This window comes from Mustela nigripes, chromosome 13 (genome assembly GCF_022355385.1).
Source record: "Mustela nigripes isolate SB6536 chromosome 13, MUSNIG.SB6536, whole genome shotgun sequence".
In the NCBI taxonomy this organism is placed as follows: domain Eukaryota; kingdom Metazoa; phylum Chordata; class Mammalia; order Carnivora; family Mustelidae; genus Mustela; species Mustela nigripes.
In genome coordinates, this window is record NC_081569.1 from 68,131,896 (window position 1) to 68,150,468 (window position 18,573).

General features: G+C 42.6%; 1 protein-coding gene across 1 annotated transcript in view; it reads left to right on the plus strand.

Moving 5' to 3' along the window:
• SLC27A2 (solute carrier family 27 member 2) overlaps positions 1 to 18,573 on the plus strand; it is a 45,783-nt gene that overhangs the window by 21,283 nt on the left and 5,927 nt on the right. The window contains exons 5-7 of the mRNA XM_059372803.1: positions 10,188 to 10,382; positions 13,802 to 13,892; positions 16,691 to 16,889. Coding sequence (XP_059228786.1) covers positions 10,188 to 10,382; positions 13,802 to 13,892; positions 16,691 to 16,889 — 485 coding nt within the window. The remainder of the gene's footprint in view (positions 1 to 10,187; positions 10,383 to 13,801; positions 13,893 to 16,690; positions 16,890 to 18,573) is intronic.

An 18,573-nucleotide genomic window follows, 5' to 3' on the forward strand; every position in this document is an offset into this window, starting at 1 on the left:
CAAAACACTAAATTCAAGACCTAAAATAATAGAACTCTTGGAAGAAAACATAAAACAGAACTTTATGACATTGGATTTGGCACTGATTTCTTGAATGCGACACCGAAGGCATAGGTATCAAAAGAAAAAATAGGCAAAGTGGGCTTCATAAAACTTTCAAAATTCTGTGCCTCAAAAGACACTATCAACAGAGTAAAAGGCAACATACAGGTTGGGAGAAAATTTTTGCAAATCATATATCTTGGAAGAGATTCATATTCAGAATGTATAGAGACTTCCTAAACTTTAATAACAAAAAAACAACCAACCAACCTGATTCAAATATAGGCAAAGTACTTGAATAGACATTTCTTCAAAGAAGATATACAAATGGCCAACAAGCGCATGAAAAAAATGTTCAGCATCACTAATCATTAGGGAAATGCAAATCATAACTATAGTAAAATACCACTTCATACTCATTAGGATGGCTACTATTAAACTCACACACACACACACACACACACACACACACAGAGCAAACAACAAGCGTTGATGAGGATGTGGAGAAATTAGAACCTGCATGCACTGTGGGTGGGAAGTAACTGGTTCAGCCACTGTGGAAAACAGTACAGCAGTTCCTCAAAACATGAAAAATAAAATTACTATGTAATTCATCAATTCCATTTCTGGGTACCATGCCCAAAAGAATTGAAAGGAGGTTCTCAAAGAGATAGTTGTATATTCATGTTCATAACAGCGTTATTCATAATAGCTAAAATGTGGGAGCAACCCAAGTGCCCAAGAATGGATGAATGGGTAGGCAAGTGTGGTATGTATACAGAGTGGAATATTACTCAGCCTTCAAAAGGAAGGGAGTGCTGCAGTGTGCTGTAACACAAGTGAACCCAGTGTTAAGTGAAAAATAGCCAATCACAAAAAGGCAAATGCTGTATGATTTCATGTATACAAGGTACATAGAGTAGTCAAAATCATAAAGACAAAAAGTAGAGTGGTGTGTTGCCAGGGGCCAGGAGCGGGGGAGCACAGGGAATTCTTGTTTAATGGGTACAGGGTTTCAGTTTGACAAGATGAAAGAGTTACGGAGATGGATAGTGGTGGTGACTGCACAACAATGTGAATGTATTTAGTACCACTGACTCGTACATTTTAAAATGGGCAGGATAGGAAATTTTGTTATGCATATTTAACCATAATTTTTTAAAAAATAGGTCACGATAGATGACCCAAATTCTGTGGATTTAAAGGAGCTTAAAGAAAGATTGCATCAAAAGGACTTCTCAAACAAAAGTGGATAAAGAACTAGAACTGGTGGTGGAAGGCTCTGGACCAATGTAATCTGGAAGTTTTGCATCCTTAGAGCTGTCTAGAATAGGCCATCACTGGAGGGGCTAACACCCCCCACCCCAAGCAGTGGGTGTTAGGGAGGAAACTCCTGCCTCAGCCGAGTAGATAAACCAAATAACCCCCGTCCACAGACATGGCATTGCTTCTCAAGAAACCCTGGAACAATGTCAGGGAGGTGGAGGCTCCTCTGCTTGTCCCTTGTCTTAATCCTATTCAGTAGATCCTTTTTTTTTTTTTTTTAATTTATTTTTTCAGTGTTCCAAGATTCATTGTTTATGCACCACACCCAGTGCTCCATGCATTATGTGCCCTCCTTAGTACCCACCACCAGGCTCACCCAGTCCCCCATTCCCTTCCCCTCCCAAATCCTCAGTTTGTCACTAGCTCCTTTGATAGAGGAGAAGACTGGGGAGACATGTCGCCAGCTACCCTTAGCACAGGAATTCAGATTTGGCTCAAGCGAAGAATGTAGTGCTTAAGAGCCAAGACTCAGGGGTCACCAGGCCTGAAACCAATGACCATGTGAACGGGACAGTTAAACTCTCTCTCACTTTCCTGTCCTCCAGCAGGGTAAACAATAGTACCTACTTCATAGGGGGCTGTGAAGACAAAAAAGAGATGATTAAGAAAATACCGAACAAAATACCTGATGCTTAGTAAATAATCAACAAAGAGTAGCCATTATCAATGCTTAGTAAATAATCAACAAAGAGTAGCCATTATCATCATCATCTTCAGTGCGTAAGAATGTGTACCTCTTAGTAGGTGCTCCATATCTATCATCAAATGAATCAGAGAAAATTCTGCTCCACGGGTGGGAAGGAAGAAATGAGTCAATCACGCTCATCTAAAGTTGAGTGGGGCTTGGATAACAAAGCTGCTGACTAGTGCTTTTACAGTGTTGCTATAGAAATATCTTGATCCATCTTACCTGTCTTCCATTGTTACGTATGGGCCTTAGCGTCCAGAATACCTGTTTACTGTGGAAGTCCAGTCGGGTTCAGCATGCAGCTGTCATCTCCCATTTTGTTTTGTGTATTTGCTTAAACAGCAGTGCCATTTAGGAAAAAGATAAATTTATTGGAACAAGATACTGCTAAAGCTCAGTGTTTCTCTACTCCAGTTCAGGGCTAAGCCACAGAATGGGTCTAAATGAGGCTTTGTACTGCTTGCCAGGTGTATGTATGATCGGGGCAGGAGGAGGAGAGGGAGAAGGAAAAGGGAACCAGGAAAGAGTTCCAGGGGCCACACATAGAAGTCATGGTATTTGGAAGGGGAAATAAGAACGACCAGAATTCCGAGACCGCTGAATAGGCTCAACTTCCCTACTGTTACCTCCTCGAGTCATCTGCCTTCCCTCCAAAATTAGATAAGCTCCCAACCTCACATGTCTGTCTCTGCATCACCTCCATTCTGACAGAATATAGAGTGGAGGGTATTTAGCAGCACAGAGTAGACAGTGACCAGTTTGACCTCTCAGGGGCAAGCTGGGGCAGGGCAAAAAAGGGAAAGGAAAGCAGAAAAATGAAAGAGGTAAAGAGAGCAGAATCAGAGAAGGTTTACCACAGAAGGTGAGTTTCGAGGGGTACAGAGAAACTTGCCAGCCGTGCAATGAAAGAAGGGCTTCTGGTTCCCTGGAACAGGGTGTGCAGAGTGGAGCGAAGGACTGGCATGTTGGGAGCTGCAAGCAGTGTAGCAGGAGGCAGACTGGATGATGGGGCCAGGTGACAAGGGCTTTGCTATGCTGAGACTTAAATGTGAACATGACAAAGCATGGAAGGACCTTCCATGGAAGACTGATGGGGAGACAATGTTTTTAGACAGTCCCTTTGGCTTCAGTGAGAAGATGCACTGGAGGGAGAAAGCCCTCTCTGTAGAGCAGAAAAATGGATCCTCTTCCTTTCATTCCTGTCACTGGGGGTTTTCTTTTGTCCTAGGGGATCCACACAGAAGTATAGCATATTAGTTGTTAAGATCAGGGACTCTGGTGGGGAGCCTGGGTGGTTCAGTCAGTTAAGTGTCTGCCTTCAGCTCAGGTCATCATCTCAGGGTCCTGGAATCGAGCCCCGTGTCCATCTCCCTGCTCAATAGTGAGTCTGCTTCTCCCTCTGCCCCTCTCTCTGCCCCTCCCTCTTTCTCTGCTCCTTCTCTCTCTCACACAAATAAATAAATAAAACCTTTAAAAAAAAAAAAGATAAGGGACTCTAGAATTTTTCTTTTTTTTTTTTTTTAAGATTTTATTTATTTATTTGACAGAGTGAGAGAGAGATGAGGGGGGAGAAGGTCAGAGTCCCACTGCGGGACTCCGGGATCAAAACCTGAGCCGAAGGCAGTGGCACAACCAACTGAGCCACCCAGGCGCCCGGGACTCTAGAATTTTTCTAAGATGGTGAATGCCTCTGTTTTTTCATTTCTTAAAAATCTCCCCAAAACAAAGAGAAGCTAAGAGACATTGCAACAGGAAACTACATAGTTTAGAGAACTGAAAGATGAAGGTCACTGACATCATGGGATTGAGAGAGGTGAAAGCTAAGAAGCTGGTACCAACAAGAAGGAAGTTGATTGACTTCCTGAAACCTGAGAAATCAGAGGCACCAAATACAACTAGAGATGGACTGAGGTTTCAAGCTTGAAAACAGGAGGATTTTGGAAAATCTGTGTAAAAAATTCCTAAACCTCTGCTCCCCTCTCCCACCCTTGTGGTAGACTGGAGGTTTATTCTCTGGAGAACACCTAGAAGAGCTCTGAAATCAAGGACCCTACAAGGGGAGGCGGGCAGGGGTGAAACACTGAAAACAGAGATTGAGTAAATATCTACTTATTAACTAGAGAGGGTGCCAGTGCCCTTCCCTGGCTTCTAGAACTCCAGTAGCCAGTTTATGCTTGTAGGCAAAAGAATCTAGAAGTCTAATTCTCAGGTAGAACTACCCTGTCATGGAACAGTGCAGAACCTACAGGCAATAGCCTCAGTCAGTTAAGTATCCAACTCCTTTTTAATTTTTTAATTATTATATAATGTATTATTAGCCCCAGGGGTACAGGTCTGTGAATCACCAGGTTTACACACTTCACAGCACTCAGCACTCACCATAGCACAAACCTTCCCCAATGTCCATAACCCCACCTCCCTCTCCCTACCCACCTTCCCCCTCCACACACCCTGCAACCCTCAGTTTGTTTTGTGAGACTAAGAGTCTCTTATGGTTTGTCTCCCTCCTGATCCCATCTTGTTTCATTTATTCTTTTCCTACCCACCACGTTGCATCTCCGCTTCCTCATATCAGGGAGATCAAATGATAGTTGTCTTTCTCCAACTGACTTATTTCTAAGCCTGCTTCTCTCTCTGTCTCTTCCTGCCACTCTGTTTGCATGTGCTCGCTCGCTCTCTATCTCTCTCTGACAAATAAATAAATAAAATCTTTTTAAAAAATAATAATAACAATAATATTTCTTGAAAGTGAAATGAAAACAGTAATGGTCAACCTATCTGAAAAAAAATGCTTAAGAGAAACAGCTTTTTAAAATTTAAAAAAAAAGGAAAAAAGGAAAGAAAACTTCCCAGAGCTGAAGGACAAATTGAAAGAGCCAAGTGAGTACCCAATGAAATGAGTGCAACTTAAAAATTTTAAACACCAGGATGAAATGTAAAACTACTAAAAAAGAGAGACAGAGAGGAAAGAGTCTGTAAGAGTAACATTTGACTTGGCAACAACTGTACTGCAAGCTAGAAGACAAAAGATCAATGCCTTCAAAATTCTTAGTAAAAAGTACTGCCTACCTAGAATTCTATATCCAATCAAATTATCAATCAAGTATACAGTAAGAACATTTTCAGACATTCAAAATCTCAAAATGGCTTTCCTCCTATACACCCTCCTTAGGAAGTTACTAGAGAAAGTGCTCCATGCAAACAAGAGAATGAGAAGAGAGAGCAGAGGAGCCAGGAGAGAGAGGGAAAGGGATCCCCAGGCCTGGAGAGCAACCAGTCCAGATTGGAGCAGAGGGCTAACAGGAAAGCATAAAGGGAAAAGGAAATTAGAGCATCTGGTGGATTTCATCATGAAGAATATTGTATTTCCAGGCTGTTGAGTGGTGAGGAAAGACCTGTGAATAGAAAAAGAAAACACAGCAAATGGGTAGGTGGCAGTGAGTTGCAGGAAAAATAAAAATTGCCTCAATAACTGGATCAGAGTGTATTCCTTGGCTCATCAGTAGTGTATGATGAGCAAAATGTGAGCACTGCATCTGGAGTTAACTAAAAACTGCGATATTGGAAAAACTGAAGAGAATGATAGAGAGCTTCAACTTCTTCCAGCACAATAGAAAGTCAACAAATAACATCTAAAATTGATTAATCAAAAGATAGCAGTCTAAGCATGTAATTTAGAAGCCGGAGAGAAGAGGAAGACGTTGACATTGGATTGGCACTGATTTCAAGAGTGACAATGGCACTGATTACAAGAGTGGACAGTGTAAGCCTCCAGGTTGTAGAGAGGAGACAGAAGCCACCATTTAAAAACCTTTCAGTGCTTGGACTGTTAGAATGTAAACTGCATATGTGCCACTTTTTTTTTTTTTTTTTCCCTGAACCAAGGAAAAGCATTCTCTCTGAAGTCATATGCATTTGGATTTGAATCTTGGAGAACTATGTTGCTACCTATGTGATCTACAGCAAACTATTTTCATCTTTTTGAGACTCTGATTCCTGAACTGTAATTGAGGCAATTTTTTTTTTTTTTTTTTTAAGTAGGCTGCACACCCAACATGGAGCCTAATGCAGGGTTTAACTCACAACCCTGAGATCAAGACCTGAGCTGTCAAGAGTCAGACGCCTAACTGACGGAGCCACCCAGGCACCCCAGGGGCAAATACTTCTGTTATCTATCACATTTTGGTAGGATTCTATAGAAATCTGAGCAAGACCATGAGGGTCAAATGCCTGGCACATAGTAGTAAGACCCTCGATGAAAGTTCTCTGTTTACCTGGTGCTTTTCATTCCTCTCTGGACACCCTAACCTCTCACCCTTTAGTCATCAAATCCTAGTGTGGATTTCAGTCCCCCCAGGTGCTTGCATGTGCCCTCACCTCTCTCATGTGGAATCAAAAGTTTGATCTCTGTTAAACAAGCAGATGATTCTTGACCTAAAATACAGCTCCCTTGAGGAGTGAATTTGATGATAAGGAAACACGGTTTCTCCTACAGGCAAGGAAAACTCAAATCACACCGGTATGCTCAGCCAGGGGCAAGGAAAACTTGGGTGAGAACCAGACATGGCAGAAGGTTCCAGGATCTCCCAGCTGGTACACACAAACACCTCCAGCTTACAGCCTTAATCCCTTCTGCTGGTGTAATGAGATCCCTCAGTTCATGAGGAAAACCGAGCTTGTGGTATTGTGACTCTCATCCCAGCTAACTGCCACCCCCAGGTGACAGCTGCACCTGTGAGGCAGGCTGGCCTGTTGCCCAGACAACCAAGGCACCTGCCGCCTGCTGTGCCCTAGACTGCCTTTGGGCTGCCTGCCCTTGGGCTGATGTCCGGACCATTAACTATCCAACAGAAAGCTTGAGGGCTTCCCAGTGGAGGTTTCTCCTTTGATTGCAGCGATTGGACTGTATGCAGAGTCCAGGTGCAGGCATGGCCGACGAAATAGAGATCCACTTGGCCTCAGAGGAGTTTATAATCCCATGGGGGAGAGCAACGTTCACCACCCATCAGAAAAGGAAATGATCTAAGAGGGTGATTACGGGCTGCACGTGAATTTAGTCAAGTCTCAGGTTTACACACTGGAATGCTACTTTGGAGCTTCTCACACAGGCCTGGGAGCAGGTTAGCTCCAGGTCAGGACGTTATTTTTTAGAGCCAAAGTCAGTATTCTTCGAAAATTTATGATGTTTTGTTCCTGGAGGGGCAGTGAGGGACAGCAGTGTGGGAGGCAAGGGTAATCTCTGAAAAGCTGACAATCCTCAACTGGGAAGAGTGCCTTGTGGAAGGGTGACCCTCCAATTCTCTGTCTAAAAGGGGACACTTGGGAGTGAAAGGAGTATAATTAATAAGTACATCAGGGGGACGCCTGGGTGGCTCAGTTGGTTAAGCAGCTGCCTTCGGCTCGGGTCGTGATCCCAGCGTCCTGGGGTCGAGTCCCACATCAGACTCCTTGCTCGGCGGGGAGCCTGCTTCTCCCTCTGCCTCTGCCTGCCATTCTGTCTGCCTGTGCTCGCTCTCTCTCCCTCTCTCTCTCTGACAAATAAATAAAATCTTTTAAAAAAAAAAATTAAGTACATCAGGACCACGGGCATAAACCAGGACTGGCCCTGACAAACCAGGCATATGGTCTCCCCGCTTCTAGGTACTTTCAATTTCTAAAAGGGAATACAGATAGTCCCCAACTTATGATGGTTCCGCCTATGATTTTTTTTTTTTTTTACCTTACCGTGGTGTGAAAGTGGTACTCAGTAGAAGCCATATGCCGAGTTTTGAATTTTGATCTTTTCCCATCTAGCAATAGATACTCTGCTCCTCTCTCGTGAAGCTGGGCAGCCGCAGTGAGACACAGCTCCCAGTCAGCCATACAGTCATGAGGGTGAACAGCCAAGACCCAGACAACCATTCTGTGTCTCAATTTCAGTACAGTATTCAATCAATTACCTGACATCTTCAATACAATATTATAAAGTAGGGTTTGTGCTGGAGCTTTGCCCAGCTGTAGGCTTATTTTTTTTTTAATTTTTTAAAAAGATTTTTATTTATTTATTTGACAGACAGAGATTACAAGTAGGCAGAGAGGCAGGTAGAGAGATAGGAGGAAGCAGGCTCCCCGCCGAGCAGAGAGCCCAATGTGGGGCTCGATCCCAGGACTCTGAGATCATGACCTGAGCCGAAGGCAGATGCTTTAACCCACTGAACCACCCAGGTGCCCCCAGCTGTAGGCTTATGTACGTGTTCTGAACACGCTTAAGGGATGCTAGGTTAAGCTATAATGTCCGGTAGAGTAGGTGAATAAAAAGCATTTTTTACTTAGGACATTATTAATTTATGGTGGGTTTATTGGGATGTAATGCCATCAGAAATCGAGGAAGATCTATAGATTCTGTGACCTATGATCTAGCTTGCTGGTTAAGAGAATAGGTTCCCACTCAGTCAGAATGTCGAAGTTCATGCTACTAGCATGAGACCCCTGGGCTCTACACACATTTCCTCCTCAGAAGGCCACACAAGGGACCCAGTTTTTACAAAAACCAGTATCTGTCCACTTTGTTGGTTAGGACTCCTGAGAACACTTCACCACCTGACTTTTCACCAACAAGTACTCGAAAATGAAAGGCATCTATCTATACTGCTCCCCTGACCCACTGCCTCCTTCTCACGTGGAACTCAATTCAAGCTTTGTTTTGGTTTGGTTTTTATCCATCTTATCAAATGCCCTCCCCTTACCAGAGAACCACCAGTCTCTCAATGCCAACAGCTCTTTTCCAAGAGGAACTCTTACCCCAAAATAACTTCAGAGTGATTTCACAGAATAGGAAATAAGGTAAGAAATGCTCTTCAGAAGCTTTGCCCTCTTAAGCAAATTTGTTGTCCAATCCAAGAACTTAACATTTGAAGTGAGAGGTCTGGTTACCAGGCACTTTCACCCATTCCATTACATTTCCTGTTAAAGGTCATAGAATTACAGAATTTGCAGGTTAAAATTATACTTGTTTACTAAAATTATACTTGTTTACCCTCCTCTCCCACCACCAGACTGTGATCTCCTGGAAGACATAAATTGCATTATTGGTATAAAATATCATTGAAATTACTACAGATTTGGACATATTTGTAGGGGCCTCCCAAGCGATTGTGGTTGAATGGAAAGCAACCGGGTCCTAACTCCACCTCTCCCGCGGACACAAGCGCTCCTTTCAGATCTTACACTCAAAACAATTTTTCCTTTGTGATTTTTATTTATAGCAAAATGTATTCCTCCCAGGCCACCCAAGGCAACTGGGAGCCAGCTTCCTCTCTCTCTTCCCCTTCCCAGTCCCCCTGGGACATTTTCATCGTCGTGGTTCCGCTTTACCTGGTTTTGTGACCTCTGGGTCTGTGAAATGAGGACATGATCATGAGTCTTCTCTCCAGAGGCGCCTGGCTGGCTCAGGCAGTTAAGTGCCTGCCTTTGGCTTGAGTCATGATCCCAGGGTTCTGGGATCAAACCCCAAATCAAGCCCCTAACCCAGCTCCCTGCTCAGTGGGGAGCCTGCTTTTCCCACTCCCTCCCTTCCCGCACTCATGCTCGCCTTCTCACTCTCTCTCAAATAAATAAAATCTTTAAAAAAAAAAAAAAAAATCCTCTCTCCACCCCTGAGACCCTAACAGTAATCACTCTGTAGAAAATCAGTCTCTCTCCTTACACTGTGTTCCCAGTTTTCTTCTTCCCTGTCAAGTGAAGACGGTTGTGAGCCTTTGATAGATCTTTCCCATGTGAACCCTCCTCTTTGGTAGTTCACTGAGATTCACCAGCCCCATCAAGAAGACAGTCAGTACCTTGGTCTAGCTTCAGAGTGGATGTGGATTAAATGTTAGCCTCCTTTAGTTCTATCAAATTATCTCACCTTACCTCTTAAAAATCAAAATAGGAAAACACAAGTCTTTGGGTTATGAAATCGGAGTTCCAGCTGTCAGCCCAAACCATGTGGGTTGGCGAGGAGGGGGCGTGATGGGGTGTGAGTAACAGAAAAGGCGTGCACTAAGAGGTGAATCCATAACACATAAATGTGTAGAAACGTAATGGCGATTACAAGTATGTAAGTGCAGTCTCCAGAGAGGGTTTAATTTGGTCTCTCCTTCCCCTGCCACAGAAACCAAATGATCGTGTCCATAAAGTGAGACTGGCCATAGGAAACGGCTTGCGAGCAGACGTGTGGAGGGAATTCATCAGGAGATTTGGGGACATTTACATTTATGAGTTCTACGCTGCCACGGAAGGCAATATTGCCTTTATGAATTATACGAGAAAAATCGGTGCTGTCGGGAGAGTAAACTACCTACAGAAAGTAAGTACATTGAAAGATGAAAGCGTATGGGACTGCCTTTCAGAATACAGAGACTTCTTAAAAGCTGTGTCATGACAATGTTCTTAGAAGCTCGTACCGCATCAGAGCCATGGTCGATCCGTGTCTCCAAGAGAGGGTCTGCTCATTCTCTATGACAGTGAATGCAAAGTGACAGGGCCCTTTCATTTTTTAAATCTCAATTTCTTGTAATAACAACCTATTACGCCTTTGCTACCTGCAACTTCTGCGCAATATTCCCAATGCATTTATGAGTGTAGATGACCAAATACCAGAAGCCTACTGGTTGGGTAAGTTGACCGCACACTGTGAAATGGAGTGTTTCTCTCTCATGGTCCTGTGTCTCACAGTGACTGGGGGACCTTTGTACACCTACAGGGGCAGGGTGCCACCCCCTGAGCTCTGAGTCCCATGGTTCTGGGGCAGGGCACCCACATCAGTGTTTGCCAAAAGCTGTGACGCCAGGATTCAGAACCACCATTGGGACCTCCCAGAGAACTGGAACGTGCCCCGGCTCTGGCATTTCACAAACATTCGTATTTCCCCGATGACTCCACCAGAATGCTAGTTGTTATTTTCCAGCCAGCTCCCACAGCAGTCTCTGCTTCCACTCAGGTGTTTATTGTCTGGTGTCTCCAGACGGTCTCTTTGCCTTTTTTGTGTTTGAGCAGTCAGTCTTCCAGGTGATCCCGTCTTTCAACAATCCCAGGAATCTTCAGCGAAGCCTGAGTCTCCGCTGGCTAGAGCAGTCCCAGCAGTCACTACTCCACTGGCAGCCCTTCCTGCCTGGCCCTGAACGGTGACACCAGAGCTCCCAGGCAACAGGATGGGCTAATCCTCAGAGGACAAAGGACAGCAATTTGTGTGCATAAGAGCTGGGCCTCGAGAGATCAAATTTCAGCACGTTGCATACTGACTGGGCGACCTTGAGCAAGTCACTTCTGTTGCTTAGGCCTCCCTTTCATTGTTTGCAAAACAAAGATAAAAAGAGAAAAGAGAAAATGTAGAGCCTAGTGCATCTGGCCCAAACTCTGTATTTATAATGAGGGGAAAGGGTTATTGAAAGAATTAAATAGCTTGGGAAAAAAGTCCTTAGAGGCTATAGCCCAATGCCTGTCATATAATAGCTGTGAACAATTATTAGCTATAGCTCTTGTGCTTATTATCATCCCATTCCTCACATTCTGGCCTTATCTCAAGGCATTCTCAAGCCCCTGGAACCTCTCAGACACTAACAGCCACGTCTATGCGACACAGGTCCTGTCACCGTTCTCCACTCCTGTGCCACCTGGCTCAGTGGCCACTAGCTATATGTGGCCATTTCTATTTCAATGATGTAAATGACGTTTTTAATTCAGTGCTTCCCTCTCACCAGCCACGTTTCACATGCTCAGTAGCCACATGTGTTTCATAGCTACTGTGTTGGGCAGTTCAAATATAGAGCATTTCCGTCATAGCTGAAAATTTTACAGGGCAACACTGCCACAGAGCTCAGAATCCATTTATTACCCCCCACTGGTAAGGTCAGTCTTCTCTAGCTAGCTTCAGTTCAACCCACAGCAGCCGAAACCTCGGGTACCCAGGTCGAATGCAACTCAGAACAAGAAAGGGTAGGAGGCTGAGTTGATTGAGACATGGTACAAGACATCCATGTCATTACTACTGACCCTCAAAAAAGACAAGTGTCAGGGAAACTCGTTTTAAACCAGATCTGAGGCCCTTAAAAGTTGGTGCCATATATTACTTAGTTCTTGGCTTCTCATCCGTTGATTACCATGTTTTATTGTCAATTTTTCGGCTTTAAACAAGAAGGGTTTTTTTTTATAAGATTTTTTATGTATTTATTTGACAGAGAAAGATCACGAGCAGGCAGAGAGAGAGAGAGAGAGGGAGAGAGGAGGAAGCAGGCTCCCGCTGAGCAGGGAGCCCGATGTGGGACTCGATCCCAGGACCCTGAGATCATGACCTGAGCCGTAGGCAGAGCTTTAACCCACTGAGCCACCCAGGCATCCTGGTATTTTTTTAATTGGAAGAAAAAAAAGTGGGAGGAGGGAGAAGATGCCCCTGCAACTGATGTGGAAAAAAACATTAGTTACCAGTCCCCAATTTTTTTTTTTAAGATTTTTTTATTTTATTTATTTGACAGAGAGAGATGACAAGCAGGCAGAGAGGCAGGCAGAGAGAGAGGAGGAAGCAGGCTTCCTGCTGAGCAGAGAGCCCAATGATGCACCAGCCCCAAATTTTTTACACCCTTGCAAATAAACAAGGTCTAACATTGGCAGACTATGAATGCTACTTGCTTTGTAATGGTTATCTGCTACTATTGAGGCATAGGACTGGTTAACTTATCATATAAACTTAAATATGAAGCGGACACAGTCTTCCTGGCTAATAATTACTTCTAAATACTGTCAAATTTAGTAGAGGAAATAAGAGTAGAGAATATTAGTAGAGAAAATCATATGTTTATTTCTCTTACTGGACTATATAAATTTAAGTTCTTATGTCTTTGAAATGTATATGTGAAAATGGTGGAGTTTTAATCATTTGATAGCCACACGCATGAAATAATGCTAGAACTGAGCCTTAACAATATTGGAAAATATGTGGAAATGTGAAACATCTAACAGTGGCATACAGGTTTTTAAAACCCCCTTGTGATATGTCTACCAAAACACATGTGAGAGAGTGTTCACAACATCATCATTTGTAAAAGTCTAAAACTGGAAACAGTCCAAATGCCAATTAACAGGAAGATAGATCAATTGTGGTATATTCAAACAAGGAAAATCCCATGGCAATAAAAAATAAACCATTGGGGAAAAAAACAGCGTGGCTAGACGAGATACAGACATTGTACAGAATGAAAGCAGGAACAAGGGCACCTACTCTATCTCCTTACCTCATTTATTTGAAGTGTAAGATAATTGATGGTGATGAGTTAGAATAGCAGTGGACATGACAGAAAGGGAAAGAGGAGACTTTGACAGCATATGGAAGTGTTTTATTTCTTGGTCTGTGTGGTGGTGACATGGATGTGTCCATATGTAATTTTACCAAACTGGGTGTTTACGATTTATGTACTTTTTGTACTTAATGTATGCCATGCCACAATGAAAGGGGAAAGATGTGAAGAAATTTATATTTAAAATGATATATTTGGGGGCTCCGAGTTGGCTTAGTCAGTTAAGCCTCTGCCTTCAGCTCAGGTCATGATCCCAGAGCCCTGGAATGGAGTCCCGTGTCCAGCTTCCTGCTCAGCAGGGGTCTGCTTCTCCCTGTGCCTCCACCCCTCCCCATGCTTGTTCTCCTGTGTGCACGCTCTCTCGCTCTCTCTCAAATAAATAAAATCTTTAAAAGTAAATAAAATAAAATAAAATTATGTATTTTAATTTTTCTAGAAAGTCATAACTTATGATCTGATTAAATATGACGTGGAGAAAGATGAGCCTATGCGAGATGGAAATGGATATTGCATCAGAGTTCCCAAAGGTACGGGAGAGTTCTGTTCAGTTAACCTGGGTTTTTTTTTTACCATTATCTAGTGACTATTAAGAACTAACATACAGGGGCACCTGGGTGGTTCAGTGGGTTAAGCCTCTTCCTGTGGCTCAGGTCATAATCTCAGGGTCCTGGGATTGAGCCCTGCATCAGGCTCTTAAAAAAAAGTTAAAAAAAAAAAAAACAAGAACTAACATACAATTGCTAAAATGAATACATGGTTAAAAAAAAATTTTTTTTAGGGTGGGGGAATAAAAGAGACTTATTTAATACCCTCAGAAATAATTAATTCCAGGAATTCCAAAAGGTATTAATTTACCACTACATGTAGCATAGTTATACTTTGAAACCTAGCTTAACAACTTCCTGTCTGTGAGGTATTTTGTGGAAAGGGATATGGAATGATGGTTGCAAAATCTAGTTCACTTTAGTGGGTCTTCTTTCACTTTCAAGCTTAAAATACTGTGCATTTGTCTAATGATGTGTGTAAATCATTATTCGGTAAAATACTAACATTTTTAGAATTACAAATGTGTGGCCACATAGAATTCTGTACTTTGTGTGTACAGTGTCTACACATGTGTATATGATGTGTATGGATATACATGCACATGGGCATGGAAAGAGACCCTTCCTACAGCCAGCGTGTTGCCAATGGATTGTATGGCAACAGTTGTTTTGTTTGTTTGATTGGTTTTCTTGGTTTCTTTCTTTTTTGTTCTCTTGCATTCACCACTTCTTATCATTGTGTTATTTTGCTCCAATGCTAGGCATTTTTTCACATTTCTATCAAGGAATGAAAAAAGCAAAACCGCTAATTGAAAATTCTCAAGACCTCTATCACTCTTACTCTGGGTTTACCCGGCATTTTCCAAAACCCATTTTTTTTTTTAAAGATTTTTATTTATTTATTTATTTGACAGAGAGAGAGAAAGAGAGAGCCAGAGAGGGAACTTAAGCAGAGGGAGTGGGAGACGGAGAAGCAGGCTTCCCACCAAACAGGGAGCCCAATGCGGGGTTCAATCCCAGGACTCTGGGATCATGACCTGAGCCAAAGGCAGTTGCTTAACCAACTGAGCCATGCAGGCGCCTCAAAACCCCCTATTAAAGCCAGGTTTCACACACTTCAGTATAAATGGCAGAGGGGAGCCTGGGTAGCTCAGTTGGTTAAGCAACTCAGGTCATGATCCTGAAGTCCCAGGATCAAGTCCTGCATCAGGCTCCCTGCTCTGCACAGAGTCTGCTTCTCCCTCTGACCCTTCCCCCCTCATGCTGTCTCTCTCCCTCCCTCTCTCTCTGTCTCTCTCAAATAAATAAATAAATAAAATCTTTAAAAATATATAAATATAAATATATATAAAATATATAAATGTATAAATATATAAATATATTTTATATAAATATATAAAAATATATAAATAAATATTTTTAAATATATGAATATTTTATATATTTAAAATATATAAAATATATAAATATAAATATATAAAAGGATAGGTTTTTAAAAGCATTTTCTTAGCTTGGTGTTACTTAGATTTTATTATTTTAAGTCTATGGCCATACCACCCTGAACACACCCGATCTCATCTGATCTCAGAAGCTAAGCAGGGTTGGGCCTGGTTAGTACTTGGAAGGGAGATTTTATTATTTTAAGCCATGCGTTAGCCTCTTTAAAATAAAATGTGATCAAAACCCAATTACAAGAGTTTGAAAACACACAGGAGAACCAATGAGTTTCAATTTCATTACAAATTTTAAAATCGGGGAGTAGTCTGAAAAAAATATATGCTAATTTCAGCCCGGGGTTAATTTGATAACTGGGGCAATGTCCATTGGCAGGACTTAGGTTATGCACATGAGGGATAGGCATATCTTCTGTAAAATGGGATAAGAATTATTTGAACACAGTCACTTTTGGAAGAATTTTAAGATCCACTTGAGGAACAGATACATATGGAGTTTCAAGATCTAGAATTTAGAAAATCTGTGCATTTGGTCAAATCAAAACAGATTGAAAAAGAACTTTATAAGTTTATGTCTTGAAAATACTATAAAACTAAGACAATGATAGGGATGTTTCACTTGGGAGTTGTCTTAGCTTGTGGAAAATGAAAGGTTGAGGTAAAGGAGAAAATATCTTCCATTTGTAAGTTCAAAAACTGATTCCAAATACTGTATGCAAATTATTAAAATGATAAGCATCTGAATGTTACCACTGTACATGGAAAATGAGATCAATGTTGTGCCAGCTTTGTAAATGATTTCTAATAAAGGTAACTGAAAATGCAATCTGAACATCGCACTATATTTTTCTGAGTGTTTTTTTGTTTTTTTTTTAATATTTTATTTATTAATTTGACAGAGGGAGAGAGAGATCACAAGCAGGCAAAGAAGCAGGCAGAGAGAGGGGGAAGCAGGCTCCCCGCCAAGCAGGGAGCCCGACGTGGGGCTCGATCCCAGGACCCCAGGATCATGACCTGTGCTGAACGCAGGGGCTCAACCCACTGAGCCACCCAGGTGCCCCTCTGAGAGTGTTTTAATTACAAGTAAAGTCTTTAATTTTTTCATTGTGGAACCAGGCTTAATGCCAAGCCCTATAACATTAAAAAATGGCATTTGAAAATAAAATTAAATAAAATTACATTTAAAATGGTACTTTCAGCAGGTTTAAGGGCCACACGTGAAGATGTCCTTTTCTGAGTATATGGCAACAGTTTCCGGAGAATGTTAATAATAAAATTTGCTTGCTGCTAGCCGATAAAATACCAGTTTACTCTCTTCTGTCCTAGGCGAGGTTGGACTTCTCATTTGCAGAATCACACAACTTACACCCTTTTCTGGCTATGCTGGAGGAAATACTCAGACAGAGAAGAAAAAACTGAGAGACGTCTTTAAGAAAGGAGACCTCTATTTTAATAGCGGAGATCTCTTAATGATTGACCATGACAATTTCATCTACTTCCACGACCGAGTTGGAGATACTTTCCGGTTGGTTTCTCTGAATTATTGAGCCAAAAAATTAACACATGTACAATTTGGCTGCCTCCTAAATTGGAACTGCATTCTGCTTTGGCTCTGATGCTCCCTTTCCTTCTATCTCTCAGTGCGACCATTCAACCTTCTGTATTCCCAGAAAATAAGCAACAAAACACAGAAAGTGTCACTCTGCAATGCACAGTTAACTTGCTTGAGTAACACCAGATGAGAAAAAGGCAGAAAACTTGGGCCCAACTTTTGAAGCCCCATAGTTCGTCCAACTCCTCTCCTTCATCCTCCATTATTACCAGACACTTGTAGGACAGCCAGGAATTTTCACACTGTTTCCAATCATGGGGCCTTTCTTTAGGTAAAACCAAAGGCAAACTCATGTGGAGCTGATGGGCTGAAGAGGAGGTGGAGTGTTCTGAGCCCCAATTGTTTCTCTCCCTCCCTCACTCGCTCCAGCCCTAACCAGGTGGTTTCCCACAGAAACCCGAGTCAGCACCATGAAGTTTGGAGGTCATTACAAGATGACCATGAAACTAATTCCCAACCACAGCATGGGCCCCCAGCCTCGTGACATTGGGTTTAATCAGCTTGCTTCCTGTGTAAGGTCCTTGAGGTCAGGCCCTGTGCCTGCTGGTTCACCCCCCTAGCACCTAGCCCAGAGCTTAACACACATGAATGAATGAATGAATGAATGAATGAATGAGGAAGAGATGGAAGGTGTCTGGCTGCAGTAGGAAGAACAAAAACAGGAATGAGGAGAACCAAGCGCCTAAGCTCACCTCTCCTCCTGACCAGCTGTGCTATCACGGCAGGTAACCTTTTTCAAGCCCGATCCCTTCACCCATGAAATAAGGACCTGCCAGGCGCGGTGGTGCGCGTCTGTAGTCCCAGCGACTTGGGAGGCTGAGGCAGGAGGATCACTTGAGCCCAGGAGTTCTGGGCTGTAGCGCGCTATGCCGATCGGGTGTCTACACTAAGGTCGGCATCAATATGGTGACCTCCCGGGAGCGGGGGACCACCGGGTTGCCTAAGGAGGGGAGAACCGGCGCAGGTGGGATAGAAAGCAGGTCAAAACTCCCGTGCTGATCAGTAGTGGGATCACCCCTATGAATAGCCACTGTGCTCCAGCCTGGGCAGCAGAGCGAGACCCTGTCTCTTAAAGAAGAAAAAGAAAGAGATAGGGACCTCAGTGACCCTCCCATCTCTAGTATTCCATGAGTCAGGATCCATACCATGATTTTATGCCACCTACATGTTACTAAAAAGATACTTCTGGGAGATCTAAAGAATTTTTCAATGTAAGACAAATTTTAATTCTTTATTAAGAGGACAAGTAGCCCCAGGTTGGGCACTCACATTATAACCTCCCTGCAAATAAAGTATATCTCCCATTCAAAGCTTTCCCTTTGCCATGAGACCCTGAAATGCAAGGACGAAATTCCATTAAATTGAATTAAATAGCAACCAAAGTCAGTAAGAAAAGGGAGAGACCTAAACACAACAAAAAGTCATTGAGACTTATTTTTATTTCCTGGGCCTTTCTCAGGCCAAACCTGTATTTCAACACTAGAACAGCACCATTCTTTGTGTCAGGTTTCATGCGGTGAGGTTGGAATTTCACATTTTATTATTTAGTTCTATGCCTTTGTCTTTTGTTTCTCAAGCAAGGTGCCTTCCCATGACT